We start from the raw sequence: 21,330 nt of genomic DNA, 5'->3' as shown, positions 1-21,330 counted from the left end.
GACCATTTATTCATTGAACCCATTAAGGAAAAATTTGTGGGAGTAGTTGCCATTTTGGTAGTATATCCCCTGTTTAATTTCTCTTTATAGATTCATACATCACGATTTTTAAAAATTGAAACTTTATGCTTTCTTTTGGTAGAAAGTTGTAACCTCTGTAATATAATTGATGAAGAATGTGCCAGGAGAGCTAGTTTTTAATATGGTCTAAACTTTTGCTACCAATGAATTCCCAGACTCTGAATAGCAAAGTATTATTTTTCTAATCTTAAAATTAGAATATTAGACTAGACTCAATATTTTTTCCCTATGTCTCAGAATTTATAATCTGTTGGTTTCGTGGAATAACCAATTTCCATGTATTTTCTTATAATTGCATAATTAAATAGCCTTTTCCCCCCTCTTATCCTAAAGGTATTTTATTTAGGCTTCAAGTATTCTCCTTTAATATTGATATTTGGGGATTTTCTGAGTATTTCCATGTTCACTGATTCATATTCTTCACAGTTTTCTAGACTTAAATTATATTTTTTGAAGTTATTGTTTTCACACGTGAAGAGTTCAAGTTCATGTATGTCACCTTTTCAATTTTTATGTCTCTAATTCCTTTCTTGATAAATAGGGGGTAAAATTGAACATAATATTCCACTATGCCATATTTTATAAAAGTGTAAAAATAAACTATATAGTTTCAGGTTGAAGCTTATATGCCTAAAATTTCTAATTTTTAAAATAGGAGACGTAATAACTTTACTCCTTACCTACCAGAATTGTTATGCGAATACATTAAAAAGTATATTTAAGAACACTATGCAAATGCATTTTTTGTCATTATTTTATTTTAATAACACATGTGATTAGAAACCACCCTAGCTGCCAGAATAATGAGTTGATATTCTCAAAAGCATTGAACAAAGCTTTACTTTGTTCTCCTGTAGTCTTCACATTGTTTTAGATATTCTTCTAGAATTATTTCATTTACTTTTGTGCAGAGAGAGAGGGTTTTTTTCATGTTTCTAACTTACAGAGGGAAATTCACAGTGATAATATGTAAATCAAAAGTCTAGATTGCTAGTCAGGGTTTGCTAACTTCTTTATTTTAGCTCTATCTCCATAGTAGCATTTATGTATTAAATATTGTGAGTTTTAACATTTACAGTATTTTGTTTGATTTAACCTACATTTCAGAACTAACTGCTGATATATAAAGCTAATAACACTACTTTGTTTCTTGATATAATAGAGTTCTATATTTCATATTAGTTTACCTTTCAGTTCTGCATACGATTTTACTAATAACGATGCTATGAAAGAACTACAGAAGAATTTTAAGAATGTGTTGGATGGTTCACCACTCATTCCATAAGCATTCATTGAGCACATCCAAGATCTCAGGTGCTGTTTGGTAGGGTTCAGAGTATACAGTTTGGAACAAGAGAGAATCAATGATTGTTCTCATGGAGCATACATGCTCTTGGAAACTAGGAAGACAATAAACAAGCAAACAAAAATTTGATAGAGGTGTGTGCTGTGAAAAAGATAAAAAGTACTAAAACTAACAAAAAATATAAAAACAAAGAATAAAAACAAGTAAAAGTAATTTTAAAATGTAACTGGTGGGGCTTCCTTCCCTGGTGGCGCAGTGGTTGAGAGTCCGCCTGCCAATGTAGGGGACAAGGGTTCGTGCCCCGGTCGGGGAAGGTCCCACATGCTGCGGAGCGGCTGGGCACGTGAGCCATGGCCGCTGAGCCTGCGCGTCCGGAGCCTGTGTTCCGCGACGGGAGAGGCCACAACAGTGAGGGGCCCGCGTACTGCAAAAAAATAAATAAATAATAAATGTAACTGGTGGGTAAAGGGCTACTTTACATTGTTTGGGCAAGAAGATATCTTTGAGGGGATATTTGGGTTATCTTGAAAGTCAAGAATGATCAGCAACAGGGCTTCCCTGGTGGCGCAGTGGTTGAGCGTCCGCCTGCCGATGCAGGGGACACGGGTTTGTGCCCCGGTCCGGGAAGATCCCACATGCCGCAGAGCGGCTGCGCCCATGAGCCATGGCCGCTGAGCCTGCGCGTCTGGAACCTGTGCTCCGCAACGGGAGAGGCCACAGCAGTGAGAGGCCCGCGTACCGCAAAAAAAAAAAAAAAACAAGAATGATCAGCAACAGCAATGAAAACTGTAGGGGAAGGGCATCCCCTGAAGTTACAAGAGAAGTACAAAGACACAGTGGTAATTAGGTTGTTATGTTGAGCAAGGGAAAAAGGGCCATGTTGTTAGGAGAGAGTGAACAAGAAGTTGGAGAGATTATTTAAAAATCTCAAAGACCAGAGTCTGTGCTCTTAACCACTTGGTTATGCTACTGGATGTTAAAAGCTCTGTGTTGGGGTTTTGGATATAGCAGTGAGTGAAACAGACAGGATCTCTGCCTTTACCAAAATAGACAAATCAAAATGTGAGTAAGTGCAGATTGATTGGTGTAGCAAGAAGTTTTTTTGTTTGCTTTGGGGGGTCGGTTTTGGTTTTTTGTTTGTTTGTTTTGTTTTGTTCTGAGGAGAGAAGAATCATAGTTTTCTAGTGTGGTAATGGATGGCTTCAAACAAGAGTAGTGGAAGATAAGGCTTCCCTCATGACTTAGGACATTGTAAATCAGCAGAAGTTTAACCCGAAACATGCAGACAGAAAAGTAACCACCGTAACTGGAGGATGGAGGAGCAAGGATAGTTGAGTTTAGTTGGCATGCTTGGTTCATAGACACTTGATTTCTGTCTTGCAGAGTTCTGTAAAACAGAACTTTTATTAGGTCCATGTCTCAGTTCGTAATGATGTTAAGCTGTGTTATTCTTTTATAACTAGCTAGAAGTAGAAGAAATCTGATTATAATAATCTTCAGTGCAAGCCTAAAAGCAATAGGAAGTCCCAGCTAGTTGTAAGCAGACAGAACCAATTAAAGTAATATTTTGGAAATATAGCTTTAAATGTGTGGTATGTATGAGGAGGACAGTCAGTGTGATCAACCAGAAGCTATTGCAAAAATGTGTGTGTGAAATAACAAAGACCATCAGCGAAAATCAAGAAGAAAAATCAGATATGAAAACAATGTAAAGATACCTTCTTCATCAATTTGTATAATTTCTTAGAATCTAATAAGAGCATATTCTTATGCAAGCTCTTAAAAAAATTCATGTTAAAATTTTAGAATTTTTTTCTGAACTAGTATGTTAGTGTACTTGTTACAAAATAGAAGTTTGACGATAAATGTTTGTGAAAGAGCCGACGACGTGCATTTCCAGAAATCACTCCAAGGCATGTTGATGTTTTTTTTTTTTTTTTTTTTAACATCTTTATTGGAGTATAATTGCTTTACAATGGTATGTTAGCTTCAGCTTCACAACAAAATGAATCAGTTATATACATACATATATTCCCATATCTCTTCCCGCTTGCGTCTCCCTCCCTCCCACCCTCCCTATCCCACCCCTCCAGGCGGTCACAAAGCACCGAGCTGATCTCCCTGTGCTATGCGGCTGCTTCCCACTAGCTATTTACCTTACGTTTGGTAGTGTATATATGTCCATGCCTCTTTATCGCTTTGTCACCGTTTACCCTTCCCCCTCCCCATAACCTCAAGTCCATTCTCTAGTAAGTCTGTGTCTTTATTCCTGTTTCACCCCTAGGTTTTTCATGACATTTTTTTTTTAAATTCCATACATATGTGTTAGCATACGGTATTTGTCTCTCTCTTTCTGACTTACTTCACTCTGTATGACAGACTCTAGGTCTATCCACCTCATTACAAATAGCTCAATTTCGTCTCTTTTTATGGCTGAGTAATATTCCATTGTATATATGTGCCACATCTTCTTTATCCATTCATCCGATGATGGACACTTAGGTTGTTTCCATCTCCGGGCTATTGTAAATAGAGCTGCAATGAACATTTTGGTACATGACTCTTTTTGAATTATGGTTTTCTCAGGGTATATGCCCAGTAGTGGGATTGCTGGGTCATATGGTAGTTCTATTTGTAGCTTTTTAAGGAACCTCCATACTGTTCTCCACAGTGGCTGTATCAATTGACATTCCCACCAACAGTGTAAGAGGGTTCCCTTTTCTCCACACCCTCTCCAGCATTTATTGTTTCTAGATTTTTTGATGATGGCCATTCTGACTGGTGTGAGATGATATCTCATTGTAGTTTTGATTTGCATTTCTCTCATGATTAGTGATGTTGAGCATTCTTTCATGTGTTTGTTGGCACTCTGTATATCTTCTTTGGAGAAATGTCTATTTAGGTCTTCTGCCCATTTTAGGATTGGGTTGTTTGTTTTTTTGTTATTAAGCTGCATGAGCTGCTTATAAATTTTGGAGATCAATCCTTTGTCAGTTGCTTCATTTGCAAATATTTTCTCCCATTCTGAGGGTTGTCTTTTGGTCTTCTTTATGGTTTCCTTTGCTGCGCAAAAGCTTTTAAGTTTCATTAGGTCCCATTTGTTTACTCTTGTTTTTATTTCCATTACTCTAGGAGGTGGGTCAAAAAGGACCTTGCTGTGATTTATGTCATAGAGTGTTCTGCCTATGGTTTCCTCTAAGAGTTTGATAGTTTCTGGCCTTACATTTAGGTCTTTAATCCATTTTGAGCTTATTTTTGTGTATGGTGTTAGGGAGTGATCTAATTTCATACCTTTACATGTAGCTGTCCAGTTTTCCCAGCACCACTTATTGAATAGGCTGTCCTTTCTCCACTGTACATTTCTGCCTCCTTTGTCAAAGATAAGGTGACCATATGTGCGTGGGTTTATCTCTGGGCTTTCTATCCTGTTCCATTGATCTATCTTTCTGTTTTTGTGCCAGTACCATACCGTCTTGATAACTGTAGCTTTGTAGTATAGTCTGAAGTCTGGGAGCCTGATTCCTCCAGTTCCTTCTTTCGTTCTCAAAATTGCTTTGGCTATTCGGGGTCTTTTGTGTTTCCATACAAATTGCAAAATTTTTTGTTCTAGTTCTGTGAAAAATGCCAGTGGTAGTTTGATAGGGATTGCATTGAATCTATAGATTGCTTTCGGTAGTAGAGTCATTTTCACAATGTTGATTCTTCCAATCCAAGAACATGGTATATCTCTCCATCTATTTGTATCGTCTTTAATTTCTTTCATCAGTGTCTTATAATTTTCTGCATACAGATCTTTTGTCTCCTTAGGTAGGTTTATTCCTAGATATTTTATTCTTTTTGTTGCAATGGTAAATGGGAGTGTTTTCTTGATTTCACTTTCAGATTTTTCATCATTAGTATATAGGAATGCCAGAGATTTCTGTGCATTAATTTTGTATCCTGCCACTTTACCAAATTCATTGATTAGCTCTAGTAGTTTTCTGGTAGCATCTTTAGGGTTCTCTATGTATAGGATCATGTCATCTGCAAACAGTGACAGCTTTACTTCTTCTTTTCCGATTTGGATTCCTTTTATTTCCTTTTCTTCTCTGATTGCTGTGGCTAAAACTTCCAAAACTATGTTGAATAAGAGTGGTGAGAGTGGGCAACCTTGTCTTGTTCCTGATCTTAGTGGAAATGCTTTCAGTTTTTCACCATTGAGGATGATGTTTGCTGTGGGCTTGTCATATATGGCCTTTATTATGTTGAGGAAAGTTCCCTCTATGCCTACTTTCTGCAGGGTTTTTATCATAAATGGGTGTTGAATTTTGTCAAAAGCTTTCTCTGCATCTATTGAGATGATCATATGGTTTTTCTCCTTCAGTTTGTTAATATGGTTTATCACATTGATAGATTTGCGTATATTGAAGAATCCTTGCATTCCTGGAATAAACCCCACTTGATCATGGTGTATGATCCTTTTAATGTGCTGTTGGATTCTGTTTGCTAGTATTTTGTTGAGGATTTTTGCATCTATGTTCATCAGTGATATTGGCCTGTAGTTTTCTTTCTTTGTGACATCCTTGTCTGGTTTTGGTATCAAGGTGATGGTGGCCTCGTAGAAGGAGTTTGGGAGTGGTCCTCCCTCTGCTATATTTTGGAAGAGTTTGAGAAGGATAGGTGTTAGCTCTTCTCTAAATGTTTGATAGAATTCGCCTGTGAAGCCATCTGGTCCTGGGCTTTTGTTTGTTGGAAGATTTTTAATCACAGTTTCAATTTCAGTGCTTGTGATTGGTCTGTTCATATTTTCTATTTCTTCCTGATTCAGTCTTGGCAGGTTGTGCATTTCCAAGAATTTGTCCATTTCTTCCAGATTGTCCATTTTATTGGCATAGAGTTGCTTGTAGTAATCTCTCATGATCTCTTTTATTTCTGCAGTGTCAGTTGTTACCTCTCCTTTTTCATTTCTAATTCTATTGATTTGAGTCTTCTGCCTTTTTTTCTTGATGAGTCTGGCTAGTGGTTTATCTATTTTGTTTATCTTCTCAAAGAACCAGCTTTTAGTTTTATTGATCTTTGCTATTGTTTCCTTCATTTCTTTTTCATTTATTTCTGATCTGATTTTTATGATTTCTTTCCTTCTGCTAGCTTTGGGGTTTTTTTGTTCTTCTTTCTCTAATTGCTTGAGGTGCAAGGTTAGGTTGTTTATTCGAGATGTTTCCTGCTTCTTAAGGTGGGCTTGTATTGCTATAAACTTCCCCCTTAGAACTGCTTTTGCTGCATCCCACAGGTTTTGGGTCGTTGTGTCTCCATTGTCGTTTGTTTCTAGGTATTTTTTGATTTCCTCTTTGATTTCTTCAGTAGTCACTTCATTATTAAGTAGTGTATTGTTTAGCCTCCATGTGTTTGTATTTTTTACAGATCTTTTCCTGTAATTGATATCTAGTCTCATGGCGTTGTGGTCAGAAAAGATACTTGATACAATTTCAATTTTCTTAAATTTACCAAGGCTTGATTTGTGACCCAAGATATGATCTATCCTGGAGAATGTTCCATGAGCACTTGAGAAAAATGTGTATTCTGTTGTTTTTGGATGGAATGTCCTATAAATATCAATTAACTCCATCTCGTTTAATGTATCATTTAAAGCTTGTGTTTCCTTATTTATTTTCATTTTGGATGATCTGTCCATTGGTGAAAGTGGGGTGTTAAAGTCCCCTACTATGAATGTGTTACTGTCGATTTCCCCTTTTATGGTTGTCAGTATTTGCCTTATGTATTGAGGTGCACCTAAGTTGGGTGCATAAATATTTACAATTGTTATATCTTCCTCTTGGATCGATCCCTTGATCATTATGTAGTGTCCTTCTTTGTCTCTTCTAATAGTCTTTGTTTTAAAGTCTATTTTGTCTGATATGAGAATTGCTACTCCAGCTTTCTTTTGGTTTCCATTTGCATGAAATACCTTTTTCCATCCCCTTACTTTCAGTCTGTATGTGTCTCTAGGTCTGAAGTGGGTCTCTTGTAGACAGCAAATATATGGGTCTTGTTTTTGTATCCATTCAGCCAATCTGTGTCTTTTGGTGGGAGCATTTAGTCCATTTACATTTAAGGTAATTATCGATATGTGTGTTCCTATTCCCATTTTCTTAATTGTTTTGGGTTCATTATTGTAGGTCCTTTCCTTCTTTTGTGTTTCTTGCCTAGAGAAGTTCCTTTAGCAGTTGTTGTAGAGCTGGTTTGGTGGTGCTGAACTCTCTCAGCTTTTGCTTGTCTGTAAAGGTTTTAATTTCTCCATCAAATCTGAATGAGATCCTTGCTGGGTAAAGTAATCTTGGTTGCAGGTTTTTCTCCTTCAACACTTTCAATATGTCCTGCCACTCCCTTCTGGCTTGCAGAGTTTCTGCTGAAAGATCAGCTGTTAACCTTATGGGGATTCCCTTGTGTGTTATTTGTTGTTTTTCCCTTGCTGCTTTTAATATGTTTTCTTTGTATTTAATTTTTGACAGTTTGATTAATATGTGTCTTGGCGTATTTCTCCTTGGATTTATCCTGTATGGGACTCTCTGTGCTTCCTGGACTTGATTAACTATTTCTTTTCCCATATTAGGGAAGTTTTCAACTCTAATCTCTTCAAATATTTTCTCAGTCCCTTTCTTTTTCTCTTCTTCTTCTGGAACCCCTATAATTCGAATGTTGGTGCGTTTAATGTTGTCCCAGAGGTCTCTGAGACTGTCCTCAGTTCTTTTCATTCTTTTTTCTTTTTTCTGCTCTGCAGTAGTTATTTCCACGATTTTATCTTCCAGGTCACTTATCCGTTCTTCTGCCTCAGTTATTCTGCTATTGATCCCATCTAGAGTATTTTTAATTTCATTTATTGTGTTGTTCATCGTTGCTTGTTTCATCTTTAGTTCTTCTAGGTCCTTGTTAACTGATTCTTGCAATTTGTCCATTCTATTGTCCATTCTATCTCCAAGATTTCGGATCAACCTTACTATCATTATTCTGAATTCTTTTTCAGGTAGACTGCCTATTTCCTCTTCATTTGTTAGGTCTGGTGGGTTTTTATCTTGCTCCTTCATCTGCTGTGTGTTTTTCTGTCTTTTCATTTTGCTTATCTTACTGTGTTTGGGGTCTCCTTTTTTGCAGGCTGAAGGTTCGTAGTTCCTGTTGTTTTTTGTGTCTGTCCCCAGTGGCTAAGGTTGGTTCAGTGGGTTGTGTAGGCTTCCTGGTGGAGGGTACTAGTGCCTGTGTTCTGGTGTATGAGGCTGGATCTTGTCTTTCTGGTGGGCAGGTCCACGTCTGGTGGTGCGTTTTGGGGTGTCTGTAGACTTACTATGATTTTGGGCAGCCTCTCTGCTAATGGGTGGGGTTGTGTTCCTGTCTTGCTAGTTGTTTGGCATAGGATGTCCAGCACTGTAGCTTGCTGGTCGTTGAGTGAAGCTGGGTGCTGGCGTTGAGATGGAGATCTCTCGGAGATTTTTGCTGTTTGATATTATGTGCAGCTGGGAGGCCTCTTGTGGACCAGTGTCCTGAAGTTGGCTCTCCCACCTCAGAGGCACAGCACTGACTCCTGGCTGCAGCACCAAGAGCCTTTCATCCACAGGGCTCCTTAATTTGGGATGATTCGTTGTCTATTCAGGTATTCCACAGATGCAGGGTATATCAAGTTGATGGCGGAGCTTTAATCCGCTGCTTCTGAGGCTGCTGGGAGAGATTTCCCTTTCTCTTCTTTGTTCTGACAGTTCCCAGGGGCTCAGCTTTGGATTTGGCCCCGCCTGTGCGTGTAGGTCACCGGAGGGCGTCTGTTCTTTGCTCAGACAGGACGGGGTTAAAGGAGCCGCTGATTCGGAGGCTCTGGCTCACCCAGGCCGGGGGGTAGGGAGGGTCACGGAGTGCGGGGCGGGCCTGCAGCGGCAGAGGCCGGCGTGACGCTGCAGCCTGAGGGCGCCGTGCGCTCTCCCGGGGGAGCCGTCCCTGGATCCCGGGACCCTGGCAGTGGCGGGCTGCACAGGCTCCCCGGAAGGGCGTGTGGCTAGTGACCTGTGCTCGCACACAGGCCTCCCGACGGCGGCAGCAGCGGCCTCAGCGTCCCATGTCCGTCTCTGGGCTCCGCAGTCTTAGCCGCGGCTCGCGCCCGTCCCTGGAGCCCTCTCAAGCAGCGCTCTTAATCCCCTCTCCTCGTGCACCAGGAAACAAAGAGGGACGTAAAAGTCTCTTGCCTCTTCGGCAGGTCCAGACTTTTCCCCGGACTCTCTCCCGGCTAGCCGCGGTGCACTAACGCCCTGCAGGCTGTGTTCACGCCGCCAACCTCAGTCCTGTCCCGGCGCTCCGACAAAAGCCGGAGCCTCAGCTCCCAGTCCCGCCCGCCCCGGCGGGCGAGCAGACAAGCCTCTCGGCTGGTGAGTGCCGGTCGGCCCGATCCTCTGCGCTGGAATCTGTCCGCTTTGCCCTCCGCACCCCTGTTGCTGTGTTCTCCTCCGCGGCTCCCAAGCTCCCCCACTCCGCCTCCCGAAGTCTCCACCCGCGAAGGGGCTTCCTAGTGTGTGGACACTTTTCCTCCTTCACAGCTCTCTCCCGCTGGTGCAGGACCCGTCCCTATCCTTTTGTCTCTGTTTAGTTTTTTCTTTTGCCCTAACCAGGTACGTGGGGGGTTCCTTGCCTTTTGGGAGGTCTGAGGTCTTCTGCCAGCGTTCAGTAGGTGCTCCGTAGGAGTTGTTCCACGCGTAGATGTACTTCTGGTGTATCTGTGGAGAGGAAGGTGATCTCCGCGTCTTACTCTTCCGCCATCTTCCCGGAAGTCTCCATGTTGATGTTTTAAAAGTTAATATTGCTAATCTAAAAAAAGGATTACCGCTTCTTAATTCTTTTAGCCAGTGTCTGTTTTGTCAATTTGCCAACAAATAAGAGAATTTTCTCCTTTAATATATTTCAGCTCTATTATATTCAAGGTACCTAAAAAATAAATCATATATTTGAATGCAGTGTAACTTACAAAATATAACTCACCAAGAAACTGAACTATACACTGTTTTCTTACTATCTAAGAGCTACCAAAAAAAAGTCAAAGTGTTAATAATACCTTTGAGAGTTTTGATGCAGCCAGAGTTGTATACATGTCTAAATTATCGGTAATTGATGATCAAGCAGCTAGAGATAAGATACAACATTAATGATCTTATTAGCAGTAGCTTTAATCTAAGCAGTTGCACTTTATGGCTGAACGTTGTGTGTGTGTGTGTGTGTGTGTGTTATTTTAGTTAAAATACAGTATAAAAACGAAAAATGAATAGTTAGTGTTATCTAAATATAATCAATGTTATTTAATAAAACCAATTCATATTCTACACAGGTATGACATCAGAGATGATTACACACTGAGAATTAAAAAGGCCATGAGTACAGATGAAGGCACATATATGTGTATTGCTGAGAATCGGGTTGGAAAGGTGGAAGCTTCTGCTACCCTCACAGTCCGAGGTAAGAGACTTAAGATGTGAAATACAATTGAACCAGAAGACTAATATTTGGTCAAATTGGTAAGTGAACTCACAATCAAAATAATAGCTTATGCTGTTTTATTATCACATTAAAATGCCTAGATTTTGTGTTCTCTCTATATTTTAGTTGAAATAAAATTACTTTCAAATTTGGGTTTGAAGGGATGATCATTTGAAATGATTAATTTTTATTTAATAAATAATAGCTAATGTAGTTTAAAAGTAAATCTTAAAATAGGAAAGATTTACACTAATCTTTTATGTTTCCATTGTTTTGAACTATTTACTGATTTTAAATGTCACTAATTTCAAAGATACTTGGTTTTCTGTTTACTAGATTGTCACTTTATACTAGTAGACTTTTTTTGAAATTCTTTTTTATTTCAGCATTCAAAAAGCAATCTGAAAAAGCTAACACTGCTTCCAAAGGTGAAAAATGGACACAAAGGAGCTCCCATGTTGAGAAAATCTGATTTAGAAAATGATTTGTGAAGTTCATTCACCTTAAAAAATTGAAATAGTCAGTGCCGCTCCTGTAATAACTTTCACTTTCTGGGTATCATGCACTTTCTCAGTCATGGAATAATTTTCGTTTATAGACTCCCTGCAATTACTTATAAGTGAAAGAAAGCATTACTTAACCCTACAGTGAGCTAGAATGAATTAACTGCCTTCCTGGTGGCACATGTTGATCCACATGAGTAAATTATGTAGCCCAAGGTACCAAGTAGTACCAAGTACACAGCTACACTTACTCTCGCCAAATAGATATTACCCATGGCATTGTTTACACTCACAGAACTTCAGAGATAGGCAAGTACATCCATTGCCCTATCTTTCAGCCTTTCTTCCAGTACCTTAACTAATGCCTCCTCCTCCCATCCCTCATGATAAGGAAGTTGGCTGCATGTTTATATCCATGTCTCACTTGCATCTCACCCTGTTTAGTCAGACCTCTTAGCCTTGTGCAGCTTTGCTGACAGAAGTTTTCATAAGATTAGGAGAAAGGCTTGGAGGAATTTGGATTGGCAAGAAGTGTGTCAGGGATTCTTAGACTGGTCCTCTAGCTGGTAAGAAAAATGATTTTTGCCAGATGTATGATTTGGGCATCATATCATTAAAAAGAAACCTTCCTCCAGGTAAATATTAGGAGACATTTACTCTGGATACCTAGAAAAAAAACTGGTGAGTTCCAGACTTCTCAATCACTTCATTCCTATTCCGCTTAATCCATTTTTCCCCCATCCAGATATTCTAGTGTGGACTTAGATATAAAATAAACTTAGACAAAATGAGCAAACTAGTTGCTTAAAAAGTTTTTCATTCCTCATTAGTTAACAGATCACAAAAAGCTATGATGATACACCAATTGAATATATATACTGATAATATATGATCAAAATCTGATTTGTAAGCCACTTTAGTATAGTTAACCTACCTTTTCCGGTAGGTGGTTATATATTTATGTATATTTGTTTGCTTTTATCTCATCAGTCCTTTGCAAAAGCAATTCACTTGACCATAATTCGCCCAAAGTTTGTTTGTTTTTTCTAAAGTAAGTGGAAAAAGAAAATAAACAACTAACCAAGAAATGTTCCTGTCACAAAAATATTTGCTGACTAAACAAATGGTGAGAAAATGTGAGGAGTTGTTTGTTTGTAGAAGCAGCAGGGTTCCTTTTATACTTGAATGCTTGGATGAATGAGATTTGAAGTGGTCTGTTTGCTTTAAGATCTTTCCCAGCTAATTGTTTTCATAATTTGTTGAAAGTTTCAGGTTTACCATTTCATTTAACAAAGCATGCTACTCCTGGATGGATGTTTGAAGCTAATTTACAAAACTAATAGAAAGAGTTGTTTGTTTTCAATAGGATTCTTTTTTTTATATCAGCAAACCTTAATGGTCTCTCCCCTAATCTGTGTCCTGTAAATGGATTAGAGAGTTTAATCTATGTAGTATGCATTTCATCTAAGACTGAAACCTCAAAAACAGGGTTAAAGAATTAAAATCTCCATAATGTAATAGAATGTGGAGTAAAAATTGTTTAAAATTACTTTTTTACCGGTTGGGATTTCTCATACTAAGAGGTTAACGGAAAGAAAAAATATTATCTATGGCTTATTTTTTTACACTCATTTTTCTATGCACATAAATGAAACGTTCAGCCCTTCTTTGGATTGTTTTATTAGAACAGGGTCAACTGACCCAAGAGGCCACATCCATTTTCATCCATTTAATGCAGGGACACAGTTTAGTTTAATTTGCTGATTTTGAAAACATCCACCTGCTGGGTTTTTTTCAGGATGAAATGTTGCTATGTTACAACGACAAGCTTTATTGTGATGTTTCTGCTAAAATTTTATCATGATATTCACTTTAGCCAGTTTGAGAAAAGAAAACGAAGTTTTATAATCACAATCTGAAACAGACTTACTCAGTTGTTTTCCACTTCAGAAATATGGTGAAAATAGACTATAAAATTAAACTTAACAGCAAGTAGCTCCCTTTGCTGACTTGACAAACAAAATTAGAAAGAAATATTGCTAGACAATAATGAGCCTCCTAGCATTTATGTTCTAATCAAATATTTCATGATCTAATAGAACTTTTTTAAAGTGGCTCCAAAATGAGTGAACACAAACTGCATATTTATAAACATATTTTTTCCCATTTTTCAGTTGCTTAAATTGGCTTTGCATAAATCAAAGCTTCGTTGGGAAAACTATCTTGGTTCTAGAGCAATAAAGTTTTAATTTTTTTGGAATTTTCCTAGACTAAGAAATATATTTTATTTCTTTAAAACATGATTTCTCACCATGTTTTTTTCTTTTTCTCTCTTTACAATCATAGACTCAAAATGCCTTTTTGTTTCTAAAGGAAACATTATGTTTCAGATTCAGCTGGAGGTGGCACCTGAAAATGCAAATTCAAAAGTGAAACACAAAGTACTTTTACTACTAGACATTGGCAAAATCAAGAGAAATCTCATCAGTCAGAATAAGGCACAACTTCATTACGTTAGTCTGTTGTTTTGTTCTTAGTTGTTATTTTTGTGCCCACCCAGAAAAAGAAAGAAATTATTGTGCATAGTTCAACTTACTTTCTCCCTCTTGCTATAGTAAACCCACTATAGACTGTAGGACACACTAGAGTTTCACTAAGCCAGAATTTTCATTCAGCTGCTATGATTGCTTTAGTCTTCTTTGAGTTGTATTACCCCCCCCCCTTAATTGTGAATAATATTCTAAGACCATGAATCTCATAGAGAATAAACTCCAATATAGTTTCAAAGATTGCACAGAACTAGAATTGTGATGTATTTGTTGAGTGAATGAAGGTCTATAAATATGGTTTCAATGGCTATGTCTATCTCACCATGCCAACAAGTCATCAAGACAAAACTACTCATAAGTTCGAGAGTTACAGTGGGTTCACACTGGAGCTTTACCCACTGGGGTATGGATGAAACACTTGTTTGCTGAATAAATTTATATTTTGAAATGTAAGGTTTAATAAAAGTTCAAACGCTACTAAATCTATTTCTTCTTCATTTGAAAATGGGACCATATGTTTTATATTTGTCCATTGCTTTTATATAAAGTGGTTTACTATCTAAATTGATTTGGCATTATTCTTTTTAAAGAAAGTATTATTAAGCCCATGTGTGTCTCTTACAGTTTCTGTGCATTAAAAAAGGGGGCAGTCTATGACAACTGATTTTAGTGATTGAAAGTTATAGAATAATAAAAAATAACAATAATTTGTTGAAGCAGCAGTTTGAAAGCCATTCTCAGTATGGACAAGAATCTATTTGTCAGTCATTGTTTTCTGCCCTCTGCCAAAAAAAGAAAAGAGCTTAACAGTAGTTAGAGAGCTACTCAGTTGAAATCTCTAAGGATGTTCCAACCTATCTGTTATATTTTCATCTACCCTGTCCACGGATGAAAAGTGATGTGATCTTAACTTATTACTGGGTGAAACGCAGCGTCAGGGGCTTTTCTGTAGTCCTTGTAATGGTTCTGACTAACCATGCTTAAAATCCAATTGCTATTTAAATCAGACAGCAAGGCCTTCTTTTATTGACATGACATTTGCTAGCCTGTGACTTGAATAGTTATATTCATCAGGTTCTTAACTTTGGGGTAACACAAGGCTGTTTAACTCTAAAAAGATCTTTGAAATAATAACTATAGTAAATGATGATAACAATAAGACCTTATGTAAAGTATCTCTCAAATTGCTTAGAGTTAATCTCGGTGTGCAAAGTAATTATTTTCTTAGAGCTCTATTTATAATTACGTTCAGTTTTTACCAAGCTGGGACATCCTGTTCATACTTGAATAATGAGATTAGAAATCACCCTACTGTCCATACTTAAATGTAACATTACACATCATGCATTCTGATAATTTTCTTTTCTTTCTTTTTTTTTAATTTCTTTTTTATGTTCTCACCACACCATTGTAATGTCTACAGCTCGCCCTGTTGGTAAGTAGCCATCCTTCTATCCATTTCGCATGGCTTTGTACAATGCTTCATAGCTCATGCATAGTAGGATATGACTGAATGAAATACATTTGTTCACCCCTGTTAAAATATTACTTGAGGGACTGTCTGCTGTAAAAGTTGCTCCTAACTTTTTCATCACTTTACTAAACCATTTTGTAGTGGCTTTTTGTTACTTAGCAATTAATAGGTAACAATTTTCTTGTAAAAGAATATATGAATGATGAATATTATAAACTTCTAACTTTTCTTGAGAAAAATACAATACTTCCTTTTTCTTGTGTGTATAAAATATTCAATTATTAGTTATGTTTGATATTCATTAATATAAAAGATTATGAACTAAATTAAGAAGTTCTATTATTTTATGCACTTTTATTTTAAGCTGCTTAGAGTCTGCTCTCTGTAAGGGTATTTTTTACTGCTGCATACTTATTATCTGCATGCCTACTTAAAATTTAGTAGAATGCTTCAAGTTACTGTAAGTTGATGCTTACACTAAGGGGAAAAGGGAGGGATGAGCCGTGTTCTTTGGCATGAAAAGTTTGAATATATCTTTTTCTTCATTTGGCTTTGCAAAACTGAAGTTAACAGCTTGCGCTTGCAGTAATTTAAGTGGTAATTATTTGTAAACAAAAATAAAATATTTTCAAATGTATTGATAAACTTTCTGCATCTCTTTTAAAGTTTTGCTTAACCTACCAAGAAATGTGTTTGAATAAAAGAAATCTTGGTAATTGTGTTATAAGTAAATAGATATATGCATAAATGGATGGGTAGGTGAATGAATAAATTAATTTAGTACATTGCTTCTTTAATATACCAAGAGATACTTTAATAAGTTATTCAATTTGATACAGCTTTATAAATGGTCCACCTAACTTCAAAAGCTTTCTTATTATACTGGCTTGACATTGTTGACATTTGATGTATAGCCATCCAGACTCATAACATTTTTCCCCCGTTGGTTGAAACATTCACAAACATTATTGTTATGTAATGTACTCTTATATGGATAGCAAATACAATAAATAGAACTTTGGCTTCCCAATCTGAATTTCTGCTCTGCCATTTCTGAGCAGTACTTCCTTTGTCAGTTATTCAACATCCCTAATCCCCAATCACTTCCTCTATAAAATGGAGAGAAAAGCTCTGACGTATCAAAACTGCTATAGGAATGAATTGAGTTCAAAATTGATCATATATGTGAAAAAGTTTTGTATGCCAACATTTGTTAACACATTCCTAGTTTCTGAGACATACATTATTTCACATTTCAATATTTTTGAAGTATGCTTATGGCTTATGATTAATTTGAACATAAACTGCAGGCATTTTTTCTTAAAATACAATTATTAAATTGATCCTGCGTTTTACAATTGATGCTGTTAGAAAATTAAAGAATATACTATAGTTTAAAATTTTTTTGCATTTGTAAGAATTCATATTAATAATAACTTTACATATCTATGGTTTGACATCTAAAATTAAGAAGTAAATGGGAAAGAATAAGATAATAACTTCATAAATTAACAGGAAAAATCACATTTAAATTATAGATCTTTATATATAGAAGCCTTATGCTGATAAACCATGACCACTTGATTTGTATTATTTCACAAGCTCCTGGAAAATAGAACAATATGTTAATAATTTCCAATATATCAAAACTCATGAATAAAAAAATACCTTGTTTAGAAAATGTGATATGCACAGAGTATTGAGATATATTTGTCGCCTACAAGGCATTTCAAAAGTTATTTCTGTTTTTTATTCTTTTTTGAAATGATTTCTTAAATTCCCATTGGACTGGAACTAAAGAATAGCTTCTTGACACATTGTACTTTATTCTGGGAAAGTCTGTCATTTCATAAATCTTTCTTAAAATGGCTTATGACAGTGCTCAGAAATATGAAGAACTATACTCTAAACTTGACAACTACTATTAATTTGGGAAACTGAATGTTTGATATGCTCTTATTGGATCACCAAAGAAGAGACTGATAATGTGGAAATTAGCCTGCTTTTTCTTTGCATCAACTTTTTGCATCAATTTTAATTCAGGAAGTATAGATATGCCAACTTTTATTGTAAGGTGAGAAGCTACAAATTAAGTAAAATCATGAATTAAATATTCAAATAATAGAAAACTACATTAATATTTGTTACTAGACTAAAAGTTTTTAAACTTTGAAGCTCTTAGCAATAACATAATCAGTATTCTACAAAGTAGAAACCACAGAAGGGGGAGAAAATCCATCTTCCGATTCTAGTATAAATTATGTGAAGAACTATGTACCAACTATGTAAAATTTAGAGAGAGTTCAAGGAGTAGTTCCTGTCTAAAGCTTTTAAAAGAAAATTAGAAATATATGCACATTCTGGAATACTAACAGATTCAGAAACCAATCACTACATTACCTACCAGATGAAACTTGATTGTCTGTGTGGAAAGCCAATTTAGAAATCATTTTAAACCTCCAAACTGGATGACTCTTATAAGCTGCATTTGAGTCAAAGAATTGGAAACTCTATGCAACTTACAGTTGGAATAAACACCTTCTTGCCTGTACTTTTGAGAGTGTAAGAAAACTCTTGATTTTGAGGATCATCAATGTGGGAAGTCCTACTGAAAGCAAACAATCACATACTTGCCAATGGAGCAAAGTAGTCTCCAGATTTCACTTCCTCATCTGCAATGTCATCAACACCTCAGAAAGAGTCCTGGAATGTAACTTCCCTAGCTGCTTTTTACCACAAAATCTAGACAAATGCCACTTTGATCGTTAAAAATCCACCAACCCTTCTTGTGGTTTTGACTTTTTACTGTTCCAAAGGCATTCTTTATATGAGAGCAAAAGTACATCCTAGGACAGAGTTAAGTCTGAATGCTGAAATATTCATTTGTTTGTTTGGAAAACTCTGTTGATGAGGGAACTGACAGAAGAAAAGGGTCTAAATAGAGATAAATATCTTGCTTCCTATACCCATCTGTCTTATTTTCTATTGGAAGTCTTTCCCAAGCTTAAAAATAAAAAAGAACATCTATTTTGGAGATGGGCAACACATTTTTTCCTAGCAGCAACTCAAAACATAATGAATAATTTGGAAAAGGACTGTCAAACCTACCAGCTGCCTTGCTTGAGAAGCTGAGGCCTGCTCCATTTTGTGTCGTGTATACCATATGCTAGATGGTGATTGCCTCCAGTATGGAAACTAAAAACTGAGTATATCAGGTGAAACTCATTTAAAATATCAAAAACAAATTGACAATACACAACTTTATGGAAACTTCCAATTATTTCCTAGTTTAGTAAATCAAAAGTGTGTTTCTTTTTATAGAATATAATTGGCCACAAGAGTGTATAAGTATTGAGAAATATATATGTTTTTGACAAAATTCCCATCTTTTATTATTATTATTTTAAAGAAGCAGCCACTATTCTAAACAGAAATCTATAGGGACATATTGTTTCAATCTTTTAACTGTCTAAACACAAAAAATTAACATGTCTTCATTTTAGAAAGTTCTCCTTTGAGTTGAAGTGGAGTTTGTTTTATAACATGCTCTGAAACATTTTATTGAGGCCACCAAAAGATCCAATAAAAAGTGAGTGACTGAAAAACTTCATTCAGGAAAAAATAGAAATCAGATAATGCTTTAAAAATAATGCAACTGGTGTTTTCAACACCCCTACCCTCCACCCCACCTTGAAATTTGGAAAGTTTAATGTGCTGGATATAATTCAACTTAATATTGGAAATATTACAGGTTTTTAAAAATCAGAAACTAGGTGGATATTATATACGAATCCTTTCATGTCGAGATCCACTTTTGTGCAAAAGGCATCCTGAGTGTATCTTGGAAGGAAACCTATACTTTTATTCTCTTCAGCCTTTCTTCTTTGGGCAAGGTGTTACCCCATGACCTGAGGTGATCATCTCTCTCCTAGGAGCCCTTGATGTTTCCTACATCTGGCGCTGATTAGCTACTTTATGCAGTGTCCCGTTTAATTTTTATTAAGCATCACGTTTTTCATTGCTCCATATGTTTTGATTAAATTGTAGGTTAAAAAATGCATTGTATTTTGTCTTGTATATTCTAACAGAGTTCCCATAATGTGAAACATTTAAAATATCTTTAGCTCATACTAATTTTTCAAGTGAAAAACAAGTAGTGGTTACTTCTCATGCTTGGCTGGTTTTAGTCACTGACTTATTTCTTTTGGAAGCACCTTGTGTGTTTGACAATGTCTGTTCAATGCCTCTAATTTGAAGGGTAGGTATAAAATTATTGAGTCATACTTTCTTTTCTCAGACTTTCATGAGAATGTTTTATTGTTTTTGTATTGAATGGTACTATAGGGAAGTACAAGACTTACAGAATATTTTTATCCTCAGCTGGGATACCCTTTTATGAATACAAATATGAATACCAATGTATTCCCTTCTTCTATAACTTTGCTGGGTTATACCTTGGGCCTGATCACCCTGTGTCTAATGTTCCTGGGACAGCACGACCCCTAAAATCTGCAGATTCATCCTTTAATTTACTCTATTTCAAAATGGTTTCTTCTGTTTTATCTCTGAATACCTTTTCTGTCTCACTTGTTTTTCTCAAATACATCAGTTATATTGGCTTTCCTTTGTCTCAGTTCCATATCTGTTAACTTCTCTATAATAATTTTGAAGTCATCATTCTTTCACATTGTATTATTTCTTAATGCATATTTATCACCTTCCTAACTTTTTCAATTGCAGTTATCATTTTTTCTTATTTCTAAAATATATTTCTTTAACTTACTTTAACTTTTAGTTCATTTCCTTGATAAGCTTGAACAAAGTATTCTTCTTCACTTGTGTTTTAACGCCTTTACCCCTTTTTGAGATTTTTTTGTTTGTTTCTTTTTTAAAGAGAGGCCCTGTTGTACATAATTCTATTTAGACTATGGACAACTATTTATTCTAAAGTATTTCTGTGTTTCCTTGGGTTATTTTTGGACGATATAAATGCTTTATCTCCCTTTGATTAATTGATTATGTTCTTTTCTGTCATTAATTAGTAAGTAATTAGTTAATATACAGTTTGCTTTATTTTATTTTACGTAGATCCTGTTTTAGTCCCTATTTGATTATTAATCATCTAGTTAACTGCTGAAAGCTAGGGTTTACATGTTTGGAGAAGAGAAAGTGAAAAGTATCAGGGTCAACCTCTACTTGAACTCTTATCTGGAATATTTTTTCAAAAAACATGTCATTTTCTCCTTGGTAAGCTAGTGATTCTAGTAATACACAGCAAAACATAGGAAACACTCTTCATCTTCCTTCATACTCCCTGCTTTGTAATGAAGATGGTTTTTACTAGTTTTACTAGTTTTCTACTGCTGCATAACAAGTTACCACAAATTGAATGACTTAAACAGCAGCCGTTTTTTAGGCCGCAGTTCTGTAGATCAGAAGTCCAACCAGACTCAACTCGGTCCTCTTTTTAGCATTTCACAGGCTAAATCAAGATGTTGATCAGGCTGGGCGCTTCTCTGGAGACTCTCCAGAAGAATCTACTTCAGAATGCATGCAGGTTGTTGGCAGTATTGAGTTCTTTGAGGTTGTATGATTGAAGTCCCCATTTCCTTGTTGGCTGCCAGCCAGAAGTTGCTCACAATTCACTTGCTAACCTTTGCGCATGGCTGCCACAGCCTTCAAAGTCAGCAGTGATCCCTTGAATCCTTCAGGTGCTTTGCTCTGTATCTCTCTCACTTCCCAGTCTGCTATCAGCTAGAGAAAATTCCCTGATTGAAAGGTTTTATGTGATTGGGTTAGGCCCCTAAACTAATCTTAAGGTCCCTAAGACCTATCTTAAGGTCAACTGATTAGTTACCTTAATTACATCTGCAGAATCCCTTTTGTCACATAACATAACATAACATAACCATGGGAGTAACTCCATGAAGGGAAGGT

The 21,330-nt window shown here is 36.4% G+C and overlaps 1 protein-coding gene across 1 annotated transcript in view; it reads left to right on the top strand.

Annotated features, from left to right (window-relative positions):
- The window catches only part of ROBO2 (roundabout guidance receptor 2), a 518,554-nt gene that overhangs the window by 386,105 nt on the left and 111,119 nt on the right, over positions 1–21,330 (top strand). The window contains exons 5-6 of the mRNA XM_060149063.1: positions 10,719–10,846; positions 15,343–15,354. Coding sequence (XP_060005046.1) covers positions 10,719–10,846; positions 15,343–15,354 — 140 coding nt within the window. The remainder of the gene's footprint in view (positions 1–10,718; positions 10,847–15,342; positions 15,355–21,330) is intronic.

Source organism: Lagenorhynchus albirostris, chromosome 5 (assembly GCF_949774975.1).
Source record: "Lagenorhynchus albirostris chromosome 5, mLagAlb1.1, whole genome shotgun sequence".
Lineage (NCBI taxonomy): Eukaryota > Metazoa > Chordata > Mammalia > Artiodactyla > Delphinidae > Lagenorhynchus > Lagenorhynchus albirostris.
This window is presented reverse-complemented; position numbering and strand designations above follow the sequence as displayed.